This window comes from Haemaphysalis longicornis, unplaced genomic scaffold (assembly GCF_048455015.1).
Source record: "Haemaphysalis longicornis isolate Haplotype H1 unplaced genomic scaffold, Haemaphysalis longicornis Haplotype H1 scaffold_1, whole genome shotgun sequence".
NCBI lineage: Eukaryota > Metazoa > Arthropoda > Arachnida > Ixodida > Ixodidae > Haemaphysalis > Haemaphysalis longicornis.
Window position 1 is genome coordinate 323,414,413 of NW_027526203.1, and position 13,801 is coordinate 323,428,213.

Sequence of the window (13,801 nt, forward strand, 5' to 3'; positions counted from 1 at the left end):
GGAGAGCTGTTACAGTGAGAGCAACCAGATAGCCAATCTTCCGTTAGACTCTATCAGTTGCTTCAATTCACCGTCCTTCTTTTTCTGCTGTTCGTGTGTTTGCGAGTGAGCAATGATAAAAGAAGCAACCCGGAAACAGAACATTAGGGCTCAGCCAATCTAACGGTACCAAAATGGTGGTGTCTACGGTTTCATTTTGGAGATACAGTGCTCCAAAAATTGCGCTTTTTCGTCAACTCGCAGAATTATTTTGTCCCGTCAGCTGACAAATGTTTTTTTTTGGCACTTTGTGATGTTTTTCGACGGGAAAACTTTGGAAATGCATCTAATATAAAACGTGCAATCCGAAAATGCGACTTTCGAAAAAATGATCTTTTGTTCATTTTCGCCCTCTCTTCCTCGTGTCCAACTAAAGTCAAGGTCTGTGTCAAGTCGGGGAGGCAAAAAAAGGGAGGGGGGGGGGCTGCATGGCAGATGTCGGCCCCAGAACGATGCCCCACCAGGCGCACTGTGTGCCCACTGACCCTACCTGAGCCGCTGCTCCCAGCAGGCGTCCTCCTTCTGGAGCGAGAGGGCGAGCAGGGCGACCTCATGGCGCACGGCGGACGGCAGGTCGGGGCCCCCGACCACCACGGCCGGCCGGCTGCTGGCCAGGCTGCTGCCGTGGGGCTGCGGAGCGGTGGTGGCCCCGGTGCGCAGCAGGGCCAGCGAGATGCGCTCCATGAGCAGGCTGTTGAGGTGGCCCGTGGCCTCGGGGTTGTCGCGGGTCAGCAGGCACACCAGCTGGCCCACCTGGGACCAGCCCTGTCGCAGGTTGTGCTCCACCAGCTCCCCGATCAGGCCCCGCTCGCACAGCAGCTGCCTGCAACCGGGCATCCACATTTACACACATGCATGCCCTCAGCCAATGGCAACAGGCGACCATTTGGGTCAGGCAGAAACGCAGCACGTGGGCCCGGTGTTTTGCCCCAAGCAACATAATGGTGACCATTCTGACAACACCGGGCTTGGGTGGACCAATGCGGAATCAATGTCATTGCTCGAGAGTGACAGCGAGTGAAGTGCCTTGCTCTGGTGCTGGCTTAGATTACGCAATAGTGAGGGCTAATAAGGTTTCCTGTAATTGGAGGAATGACGTGCAGACCTTCGGTCTTCCCGTGGTACTCTGTGGGGATCTTTTAGATCCCCTTTTCCTCTTCCCGCGAGTGCGGCTCTCAGATATGTGTGGCGCGCGCGTTCGCTGGCGAGATACGTCACGTTGCTGCGTCGACTCGTGGACCGATGTGCTGGCGGGCACCAACCGACCCGCCGCCGCCGCTCCTTACCCAAGACTGCCTCCTTTCCCCCGTGCCTTATAACTGCGGCGCGTGCACTTCGCTGCTCTCTTGGAAGGGAGACTGGAGGAGACTGAGAACGGGGGGTGCTGCTCGTCCCCTCTTTGCTGCTCGGTCTGGTCGGGGCCTGCTTTTGACCCCGATCAGACGCGCGAGGTAGGCCTATTCCTACCTTGTGAGTGGCCCACGTGCAACCTCGCCCATTGCCGCCCATTCAGGCAGGGCCTTGAGGCGTGCACCGGTACAGTAGTTCTTAGCCCTGCCTTGGCGCTCAATATGCGCGGTACCATTCAACCAATAAATCTCCTGGTTCGCCCAGGCCCTTTGGAGCCGGTCGTCGCCTTTGTTGGCGAGTTGAACCCGTCGCGGCGACTCCCTCGCGGACGCCGCAAGCCTCTCTGGGGCATTTTGGATGGGTCATTTCGCGGGCGTGGTGGAACCCCCTGTATCCCACATCGGCCCTCTTAGCCCCATCATGCCCACAACTTGCACCAATCTTTGTCCCTTGAACAGGGAGTGGTGGATTGACATGACATGGCAGTCAATACATGTGCTTCATTCAACGAGTTATACCAGTGCACAACTAGTCTTGTCGCTTCCTGTAGCACTGCACAACGAATGCTAACTCAGAAAAATGTTTTCCCGGGTGCAGGAATACCCTGTCAGGGTTTAGACATGGATGCATACTGCTAGGCCTGCCACTCGAGCTCTTTCTTCCAATATTCTCCCACACACACTGCCTGTCCACTCGCCACTGCCGCTCTCCTTCATGCACCATGGCACCCTATGGCCCCAGTTCCCTGCCGTCACCACACCGCCTGCCTAACAATGACTGTGCCACAGGAAAGCAACTTGCTGAATTGGCACCCTGAAAAACACCCTGGCACAAAGCCATGCTCCGGGGTACCTGTAAGGCACGCTGGTGGCTAAAGCTCGAAGCAGGGTAATGCAGTGCTCCACTGCAGCACTGGCACAACCGTAGCAGCGCCCAGACGACTGCTTGTTGCTTGCTGGCATGGTCAGGCTGCCTGGCGATGGCCGTTCGCCCCGCACTGGCTGTGCAGCTGTCAAGGTTGGGGTGGCGGCAGATGCCAGGGCTGTTCTGCCATCCTTCTGCTTGTGCTCGTATTCAACCAGCTCCTTTCGTGAAGCCAACACCTGCAGAGGGGAAGGGTTGTCTTAAGGGAGACGAGGGTCTTGATATGAACTTTTTTATTAGCTGGTCTATGATAATGAAAACCACTGTGCATATGTGTTTGGTTTTCCTCATTTCAAATATGTAATTAGTTTTCATGAGGCATAATTGGTTTTTGAGTTACAAAGAAAATACTGAAGCCTAATTAAGTAATTTCTTACCGGCCGTTAAGGGGCTTTTTATGAAAAATTTTTGAAAATAAACGGTATGGATGTGTAGCTTAAGACCTGCTGTCCATGCTGATGCTATTTGTATCCCTGTAAAGATAGTTGATTGGATAGAATTAGTCTAATTATGCCAAGTAATGTTTTCAGAAAAACTTAATAAGCTCATATTATTACTCATAACATTAATTTGAGGCACATTGAGCCAATTAAAATAGCATCAGCATGGAGTCCATTTCATCCCAAATTCAACGGTATAACGTTTATAAAAATCCTCTGAAGAAAAACAACCTGAAAACCTCTGTAAGGCTAGGGCTAGGCACATATGCAATAAAAGGGAAGCTGAGAAAATCGCAGTTGAAGTTTTACTACAAGTAACAGTTTTATTTATTGAGCATGTGAAAAAGAGAAATGCTTTAGAATGTAGCTTTTTTTTTTTCGCTCAACACGAGCATACCAAGTTTGCTGAAATCAATTCATGGAAAAATTATGAAATCCTCTGTAAACAGATGGCACTTGCAAGAAAAACTGAACAAAAGCAAAGCCAGAACGTTGCTTCAATTTTCACGCTGTTGGCAGCGCGCCATCTCTCTTTGGTGACCAAGGCTGAGGTGCCGATCGTGCACCACAGTTGTAAGCGTTTATTTTGTTATGTTACTGCTTCATTCGTTGCAATATATTGGCTCCAGGGCGATTTGCATCGCGCGAAATGAGTTGCAACCAAGGGGCTGGTAAAGGAATGCACCACACTCTTCTGTGACGTGCATGCGCTTGGCTAGGTGGGATAACCACGTCTTTGATTCAATCTACTTGCATATCACGTCACCCTCGGACGTTGTGCACAATGCAAGCATTTATCATTCTCAAATCGCCCATCTGTATGGTAACTTGCTGACGAGGAAGCACGCGCCGGGATGCGGGATGACACGCCACGGCATTGTCGGTAACAGAAAGAACACGATTCCTTCGCACCGTCGGCAAGCGGCATCCTCCACTTTATTATTTATTTTCTTTCTATGTGTTGCTGATCTAAAGATAGACGCACCTTGTGCACCCTCAGGCGCAATCATATCGCTTATGCTGTCGTCTCGGCAGCCCGCAGGTGCGCTAAGCCTACCTCCGTCTCGGCGCCGTTCTCGCGATAAGTCGTCGTCGGACACGCAGAAAAGCGTATTCCAGGCGCTTTTATTACTGCGCGTTCTTCCTTTCGGTTATCGACAGAGATATTTACTTTGTTTTTACGCCGTGCGGGGCTTTTGCCGGTCCTTGCATAGATGAATATATGAACCATTGCACCGTGATGAGTGTGCTGAGCCGACGACCCACAGCCACTCAGTAGCCAATTGGGCGGCATGTTCTGCCTCTTTTCTACCCCGGTTTTACTCGCAACCAACGGATGAAACGAAACGGTTCTGGCGGGGAATTAAAAACGAAAAGAAACACTTCCCAATGAGACCAAAATGGACGCCATAGCGCATGTAGAACGCGAGCGGCGAGTCGTCGAAAAAATGCTATTTTCGCGTCGAATCTTGGCAGATTTTAGCGGTCGTCCGTGCTATAAATTGATATTATGGCTCAACTACGTACTCCAGTACTCCAGGGTCTGTATTTTTGGCTGACCAGGAAAAAAATAGCTTTACTTTCCGAAAATGGCGATTTTGAAAAATCGATTTTTTTGGCCAATTTCGGGATTATAAGACCTGCGGCTTCCCTTAAGAACAGCTCTTCACTTTTGAAACAAACACTGCAGTGTGAATTTAAAAAGAGCTTTGGCTTCAGTTAGACATTAGATGCACAATGAGTTAGATGCACAAAGTACAGCAACATTTCCCATTTCTGCTTGCATTCTCAGAAGATTATCAGAACTTAACGGTACGCTGCTTGTGCAACAATACTTCAGCTGAACGCAGCACAATACATACCAACCTCCCCCGAATATCTACAAGAATTACTGAGAGGTTACCAAACGAATACCTACACAAATCCTCAAGCCACTGCCAAAAATATGTCCCGAGATTATGGCAAAGGAAAGAATTTTCGCCTACCTAAATAAAACCACCACAGCTAGACGACAAGCTACGCAACTTTCATAGAAACTGCACAGTAAGGAAGAAAAGCCCTCTTCTGGGTATTATTGGTCCTGGGGTCATCTACTCTCGAGCTCTCGAGGGCAATGTCTCCACCAAACACGCTAACCAGAAATCCAGCCATCTATAGCACCAGAAATAACCGATAACGAATTAACAAACAAGTGATTAGAGTTAACGAGTCCTTTAACAGTCTAAGATTATGGATGGTGATTGTTTCTGCTTAAGGGCTAAAAAAAAAAATCTCTCCTAAATGCCAACAAACTAAAACAATCGTACTTGCCTGCCTGTAATGAAAGCACAAATTTGCACTAAGGGCACTTTTACAGCACTCACCATATTGCAGGCACAAAAAAATGAAAAAGGACTGAAATCAGAAACGATGCTGATCTTGAGAAGTGTTTGAGCTGACCTTCTGGACAATCTTGCTGAGCTCGTCGAAGGAAGCTTTGCACTCAGTGCAGTACTTCTGAGCCAGCTGCTGGATGGAGCGGTTCACCATGCTGGATGTGGCAGCAGACGCAGAGCTGGCGGGGGCCGGGGTGGCCGATGCTGGGGCTGCGTTACACAGTTGATGGAAGCATTAGAAACAATTCCAGGACTTTGGCGAGGGTGCCGAAGGGCAAAATTTAAGGAGGTGTCGACATGTTTCGCTTACTCGTGTGGCCCACTAGAGCTGCAAATCAGTTACCTGCAGCCACAGCACCTTGTGCCCTTTTCCGGCTTTCCACAGGAGCATATTGAGCTGGAAAAGATGCTTTGGCTCAGGTACCATTTTTACGCAATCTAAGCAGGCCGAAGTTTGCACTTCTTGCCAGGCGTTAGAAGCACTGAAACAATACAGGATGCCGATGCAGTGGTGGTCCAGCCAGCGTATGATTTGGAGCAATTTTTGGAACAGGAAAGCAAGCTGTTCCAGAGCAGTTCTGGGGCAGCTACGGAGCAGCAAAATTACAATTTGGGATTACCCTGGAGCTGCACAAAGGTCTGTAGCGTCTGGGTGCAGTGCCCTCTTAATGTTCCTCCCCAGCCAATAAATGTTGTTCCTCCCCAGTGCAGACGAAAGCACCCAAACACTGTGAAACACGGGGTTCACCTCCTTTGATCAGAGTGGATACACAGACGACAAAGTGCTCTCACAACATATTTCTACTCCTGCTTGCAAGAACACAGGGCCAGCACGACATGCAAATGACTCCTGTTCACTGCTTTAAGGGGGCACATTGGCTACGAGTGGCAGCCCGTAATGTAGAGTGCCCCCAGCACCCAAAGACGGAAGGAACAACCACAGTGGTTAGCAGAGCTGTCGGCAGAGGCATGAGTCTCTGCGAGAGGACTGCCATTACCTACCCAACATTATGTACTGATGGAATACAGTCATCGACAGTGTAAGCTGAAACGACCAAGCGAAGACCAAACGATTTGGGCAGTGAGTCACAGGCCTTCCCTGTGGCCTGAATGAGCCGCATCAATGCCCGTGTATGGAAAGCAGGCAAAAGAAAGTTGGTCAATCATGATCAAAACAAAAGAAACTCAGAGTGCTACAAGCACTCTGGGATTCTCGATTGCATACTTTATCTCACTAACTTTCTGTTATCGCATCTAGACCAACAAAAAGCAAGTTGAAATTTTAAGTGCCGTGGTACCAGGGCCGCCTGGCTCATAGCAGAACCAGGGTTGATAATGCAACTAGAAAGTTACACTGGCAGTGTGTGCCCTAAAGAAATGATTGACATTCATTCACCACCAGCTCCAACACGAAATGGTAAAGTTCACGATAACTGAAGAGTGCTATCATACTCTCTCTGCTGAAGCGGAGCAAAAAATCCCCCTGCTCCGCAGACATACACAAGTCTGGTGGGCAGAAGGGTGCCAATTGAATTGCTTTGAGAACGTTGCCAGATAAAAAATCAAATTGACAATGAGAAACATCCTGCGGACATCAGTGCACTTCGGGGCAGCCAGGTGGAATTGCAGAAAAATGGCGCAATCCAGCACAGTTGGACCACCACTGCCGACGAGGCAAAAAACACAACACGCTGCAACAAGATAAAACTAATCTTCTATTGGCTCTGAGCAAGGGCACTTTTGCCTAACCTGGGCTGGCTTCCATTACTTGAGACAGCGTTGCTCAATTTCTTAAAATCCAAAACGCTTTTTTCCTCTTTACATCAATTTTGCTCACAGATTTTGAGTGGGCAACAAACCTTGGTTGGTGGGACCCACGACGGTGCTTGCTGCAGCGGCTGCTTCCTCTTCCAGCGCCCTGTCCACCAGGCTCTGCTCCTGAACCTGAAACAGACCAATGATGCTGCTTAGAAATATTACCCCAGCCCGACGCAGAAGTTAACACTGGCCATGCACACTTGGGGTGGTGTCAAGGTATTTTGATCAGTGTACGTGCTTGCCGAACCGTTTGGGATACTCTTGCCTTTTCAGCTTGCAAAAAAGACACGGGGATGGGCAGTACTGAATTCAGAAGCATTCTTTGATACTCCCATTATACTATCTGAGTATCTTTATCAGATATTGTTTGGTAAATTCAAATGCTGTAAATTATTCAGCAGGCATCCCCGTTTTCGTCATAAACACAAATTTGAGAAAAATTTGTGGCGGGCAATCATTGTTCAATTCTACTCGAGAAAAAAAAAGAGGAGAAAGAAAGAAAGATACATACCTGAGCAAGTTTATTTGCTTACCGTTGTTAGTGTCACTTGGGCATGCTTATAGCAATGCAGTGAGCACACATGTGAGTGCACGCTAATTAACGTATGAAAAACACAGCCCTAGAACCCAAACGCACTACCTTTTAACTCTTTCATTACCGCGGCAAGCTGACCAATTTTAGTGGTATAAGAAAATATTTTTTTTTGTGCTAAACATATTGGTTAGGCACATATTGCAGTGATACAATATGCAGATTGAACGCCCTTTCCAACACTACCAGTTTTAATAATGTTTTCATAAATAATGACTGCGAAAAAATTGTCAAATTCAAACTTTTTCTCCAGGCGTCGAAGAAAATGAAAAAAAAAAAAAAGTTGTCTATAACAGATTGCCAGTAGTAGAAAAAATTTCAAATATACATTTTGTAGGTAAACATTTCAAGAACCTGTTCTAGAATAAAAAGAATTGAGTTGCGCAGTACAATTTGTTAGATATAAAAGAAAATGTTCTTATGTGTGGTGCCTGCGCCCAACGTCAATTTCAAAATGCAGAATTTTGGATGGTTTTATGGAAGAAATTTGGTGGTTTGACATTATTAGAGACACGAATAAGTCCCCATGTGATGTAAAAGCACCTTGTCAATGATTAATGCCAGCACAAAATTCAGGGCAAGCAAGCAATGCGAAGAAATACGTTCGGAGTTGAAAACCCAACTCGGTGGTGGATGCTTGTAGAAGTTTTGATCATCACTTATCTGTCAGAACTTTCATTTGCGGTTTATTATCATCTTCTGACTCCCTATAGTAGCCCTGCTTGCAGGAACAAAGTGCGATGCACTAGAACCCTGCCCAGCAAGCTTTGAGCAAGCAGCTGTCGTGCGATAAGAGATTACAGCACTACGAGCCTCCTATATTGCAGTGCCACCTAACATTTTTAAAAAGAAACAATATCAAGACTGTTGGAGACTGTCAGAATAGACAGTTCTACCAAGAACAACACCAGAACTCCGGAAATACCCTCGTATGGAAACAAAACTGGCCGGAGCTGGTGGTGTTCAAAGCCGATTGAAAGCGCTCTCCTCGTCTGAACTGATATCCGACAACTTGGTGTTATCTTTTGACTTTCAGTTGAAGCTGTTATTGCTCAAATAAGGCGTGGGTGAAGTGAACCATGAGCGGCGTGCTTTTTTCGAGGAACAGTAGTGGGCGACGGAGGTGCCATGGCAAATCGGCTTGCAGTTGGGTAACTGCGTAGTAGCGTCAAATATAAATTTCACAACGTAAAAACGAAACTGAAACTGCTGGAAACTGGCTGAAAATGCCAGGTCCACTAGTTTGACATGTGGGGAACCTTCAGAAATAAGCTTTGGCAGATTAAAGCTACCCTTTCTTTGAACCAACAGTCACTAGTGAATCACTGTTGTCATTTTCAGGTAATTATCACCACTCAACGCTGCCGGATTACAAGGCTGACAACACAATTTGGTATTTTACTTGCTAGGAGCCTTTTTATCAAAAACACTTGATGGTAAAGCAGCATAACCACGAGCGGCATGCTTTTTTGTCAAGTGCAGCAGCCACGCCATCTTTCACAAGAACACACACGCCTCAGCTACCAAAAAAACCCGCAAAAAAAATCTCAATGGCGTCGGAGCAGGAAATTGAAACTGATTCTAAAAGTGCAGTACCTAGACTAACCACTGGCCGCATTAGGTGTACAACATCTTGTATGTACAATATACAACATCTTGATATTGGCAATATAAAGCATCGATCACCGATGATCGATCTGAATAGGCGTGGTAACGAAAGTGTTAACTGAATCGCTCTGGTGGTTTCAGCGTGAAATCGACTTCATTGACACGTGGGAAATGTCAGCTGCTGGCTGGAGTGGTTGCATGTCTGAAAGGGGTGGACCCCTGTGCATGCTCCGGGAAATTCTAACGGATGCGCCCTGGGTCCACCGTGTCATAGTACAGAAGGGTCGGCTTTCTCGGTTGACAAAGCAAAACTGGCGGAACGTAACTCGTGGCTACCAACGTTTTCCACATGCAGACTGACTTTGGACTACGACAAGCCTTTCTATAGAACATGTTTTTATTGGCCACGGCTATGGGGCGCAGGACCTTCAAAACAATCTTACTAGGGGGTGAAGAATCGCTTTAACCCTTTGTGGGGGGAGTGGTGCAAACTTGTACCGTTTTGTTGCTGCGCTTCAGATGCCAGCAAAAAGGTAGCAGTACAAGACTGCCCCCAGTTCACTAATGCTGCCATCGCCTAAAGGGGTATAAAAAGAGCTTCATGCTGTTTTTTACCCCGCTCCAGTAGATGCAGCCAGTTGTCCTGTAGCTTTTAAAATCAACTGTGCTTTTTCGGCTTTGTGCTGCGCAATGTAAATAAAAACAGGGCCACATCTCCAGTTATGATCAAGAAAAAAAAAAAGGCATCTTGATAGAGCAGAATTTTGAATATGGGTACTTGCATATTCGATTTGCATCACAGCCTGAAGCCTAAATAACTCATTCCCATCAGGAGAAGTGCAGGGGCACTCGTGGCGCAACGTCTGATATATCGAATGTGCCGGTGCACAGGAGTTCAATACCCGTATACAATGGTGCTATAATTTTGCATGGGATTTCCAAGATGTTGAGACTTTTTGATCTATACAATAATCCAATATGTAAGAGTTCGATGTATTGGGGATCAACTGTCGTTGCGAATCGAAGTGAATACTTTTTAATTGAAGTATGAGGTTCACCATTGAGTGCTTCCAACCATTTCACATGTGAAGTTACTAGCAAAGTTCTGCAGGATGGTTCTTTGTTTACATTTACTTTTCTACAGGTACCAGAAGAGAACACTGGTATACATGCATACCATATTTCCTCGGCTGAAATGAGTTTGTGGTACATCAGGGTTCGTACGAGCTTCAAAAACGAAAATTCAAGGGTTTTCAAGGACCAGAAAACACATTTTCAAGGCCGCCGTCTAATGTTTTATCTGCGATTATTTACAACTTTTTCAACACAGTGCGAAATTTCGTTATTGCCCAATACCCAAGCACATTAGTGCACATTTAGATAGGCGCTAACGGGTTCGTGAATGCTCCCCCAGTTTTATTTTTTATTTGACAGCTGGCATTTAGAGGTCTTTCTTTTTTCTTGGTGTTTTGCTGAGGCTGTTTGATTTCAAAACTTCATAATGTTGCCTGCATCTTCTGCTTTGTCAGCAAGAATATGAGCTGAAATTAAATCAGCAAGTGTTGCTGCAAGGCAGGAATAACTATGTACACGTCCACCATTTGCACGTAAAAGCAAACGCAGATGGAGCGTATGAGGCACAGCAAACATGCAATGAGCGGCCGTCCACAGACTAAATAGAACATGCAAGATAGAGAAGAGAAGCTGGCCTTCACTGGATTGTATCATGACATGGATTCTATTGAGGAATGCTGTTCACAATGTTGACTCGTAATAATGACAATCCACCAAACTCGTAATTTCATGCAATACACTGAAACTTGATTGTTACAATGTTTCTTTACATTTTTAACACCTAAAATCCACGACAAACACTATAAACTCTTGTGAAAAGATAGGGCCATTGGTTCTCTCCAGAAAAATCAAGGGTTTTCAAGGACCCTTTAAAAATTCCAGGACTTTCCAGGCCTTGAAATTGACACTTCTAAATTCAAGGGTTTTCAAGGTTTTCAAGGACCTGTGCGAACCCTGTACATACTGCATGTGCCTTACTTCATTTCTCAATATACACCTCCAACTTGCATAAAGACACTATGAATAACTTTCTTATGCCACCATATATTTTATTCAATTAAATTTTTATGCGCAACCAACATGGGAAAAATTCCGACGATTATGATACTCCCTAATGCGAAATTAGAGTGCAGCGCAAACTGCAGTCTTCTCAGTGACTGCGCATAGCTAATTGTATCACTAGAGTTCACTCTAGCATCACAAAGAGAAGCTCTTCCATCAACTACCAATACCCCCCCTACGGTGGCTCTTCCATCAATGATCGATGCGACCACAAGAGCTGTGCGCTTGTGGTGTGTGCAGTAGATGTTAAAAGACCCGCCGCGGTGGCTCAGTGGCTAAGGCGTTGCGCTGCTGAGCACGAGGTCGCGGGTTCGATTCCCGGCCGCGGCGGCCGCTTTTCTGATGGAGGCGAAAAGCAAAAACGCCCGTGTGTAAGAGATTTCGGCGCACGTTAAAGATCCCCAGGTGGTCAAAATTAATCCGGAGCCCTCCACTACGGCGCGCCTCATCGCCTGCGTTGCGTCGGCGCGTTAAACCCTATAATCAATCAATCAGTAGATGTTAAAAAAAAAAGCTTTTGTATAAGCACGCAGAATAACCATGTGCTGTGGGTTGAGCGGGAAGAACCCATTTGCTGCAAGATGATAACCATCAAAGCAACCGGCAGCGGCCACTGCCACACAATACCAAAACAAACAACATGGTGGCTGACGGAAGCAGCCGCTCGCAATTTACTTTTGTTCGCGAGCACGCTACTCGCATTCAAGAAGCATTTTGTTCGTCTCAAACAAAATGAGTCCAGTGGAACCCCGCTGGTACACTCCCCGGACTTGCGACGACCCGCTTCTTTTTTTAAACTTGGGATTTCAGATAAAGTTTCGTGAATTACGCGAGAATGCGCTAAATATACTTGTTTAAATGAGTTCTTAGCCCAACTGTCGCGTGAGACCGTCTACTAGGTGGACATTTACCCGCACCCCGGTCGTATGACACCCCGGTCGTATCCCCGGTCATACGACGCTTTCTCGTGGTCCCTTGAAAGTCGTACCGTATTTATTCGAATCTAAGCCGATAGTTTTTTTGAAATACTGATATATCAAACTCCAGGGTCGGCTTGGATTCGAGGATTTTGAAATACGCGCCAATTTCCAAGTGAAGTGGTGCACAGCTAGCGCCACCCAAAAAAGAAAGTATTGTAGCCATTACTAGACGAGCCAGTAGCCATTAAGGGCCATAGGCCGCCATTTTGAATTGTGCAGATAGTGGCCTGCGTCGCCTGCGTGCGGTGTGGCGTTTGGTTTTGACAGCGCAAAAAGAAGCGGTGCCATTATAGTGCCGCTTTTAAAAGAAAAGTTGTTTTAGCTGCGGAGTTGTCGTCAAACGTTCAAGCCGGGCGGGACTTCGGCGTGGATGAAAAAAATGTCCGTCGTTGGAGGACGCAACGGGAGAGGATATTTGCGTGCGCCGCAACGAGGTTGGCAATCACCGGACCACGAGAATGCCGTCACCATGAAATTGAGATGGCATTGGCTGACTTCGTTCAGACGCAGCGAGCAGCTGCCCTTCCAGTAACGACGGAAGTTCTCCAGGCAAAAGCAAGGGAGCTTTTAAGGGAACGAGGCTTATCGCGGGCACACCTCAAAGCCAGTCGGGGCTGGCTACAGAAATTCATGAAGCACTTCGGCTTTAGCCTCCGTCGTCGAACCTCAATCGCCCAGAAGTTGCCCGGTGATTTTGAAGAGAAACTGATTGAGTTCCAGCACCGCATCTTCATGTTCAATAAACGTGTTTTCTTTTTGTGAACGCTGACCTCGCCTTTTTGTTCGGCCTACATTCGAGGTAAGTTTTTTTTTTTTTTTCGCGCCTTCGGACTTTCGGGGGTCGGCTTAGAATCGGGGCCGGCCTAGATTCGAATAAATACGGTATTATGGGGGTTCCACTGTATTATCCCTTGATTCAATGCACGGCGCTAACGTAGCCACAATCTTGTCACATTGTTCAGTACACTTCCGAACGCAATGGTGGGAGGTTAGTCACTCTAAGTACGATGGACAAAGGGCACAGATCGGGGACGCCAACTTTCAAAGTCGGCATCCCCTTCATTGACGTCAGAATGTATGCAATGGTAAATTAATACGCTACACTTAGACCGTAACCATGGAAACAAGGGTGCAAAGCTGTCCCCACCTTGTAGCACCCCCGATTTCCTGTTTCTCTTGCCGTTACTAGCAGTACACGTTTCGATTTCGATTCTCCCTCGACCCCCCAACATTGGATTGTCAAATTTGAAAAAAAAAAGGGTCGACCTACAATCGTGTAAATACAGTGTAGACCGCTTATAATGTATGTCGCGGGAGCCGCAAAAATCCGCATTATAAGCGGTACCGCACTATAACCAAAACGTGCGCGAATTCAACCAAATCGCCACCTACCTCTCAAGTCATCCTAAATTTTTTATCACCCAAACGCACAGCACCTAAAAACGAAGGCAGGGTCTTTATTTCGTATTATTTTTAACATCAGCCGCTGCTGCAGGGTCTCACATTGCAAAAGCGTGGTCTTACAAACGGCGAGTGCGG

At 46.9% G+C, this 13,801-nt stretch overlaps 1 protein-coding gene across 5 annotated transcripts in view; it reads right to left on the reverse strand.

Moving 5' to 3' along the window:
- Poe (E3 ubiquitin-protein ligase-like protein poe) overlaps nucleotides 1–13,801 on the reverse strand; it is a 278,680-nt gene that overhangs the window by 71,396 nt on the left and 193,483 nt on the right. For 3 of the 5 annotated variants that reach the window (XM_077682762.1, XM_077682776.1, XM_077682755.1), the window contains 5 exons: nucleotides 6,988–7,072; nucleotides 5,472–5,525; nucleotides 5,193–5,338; nucleotides 2,242–2,492; nucleotides 530–862 (listed from right to left, as the gene is read on the reverse strand). In XM_077682762.1, the coding sequence (XP_077538888.1) occupies nucleotides 530–862; nucleotides 2,242–2,492; nucleotides 5,193–5,338; nucleotides 5,472–5,525; nucleotides 6,988–7,072 (869 nt within the window). The remainder of the gene's footprint in view (nucleotides 1–529; nucleotides 863–2,241; nucleotides 2,493–5,192; nucleotides 5,339–5,471; nucleotides 5,526–6,987; nucleotides 7,073–13,801) is intronic. The other 2 variants (XM_077682782.1, XM_077682768.1) reach the window with 1 other exon arrangement.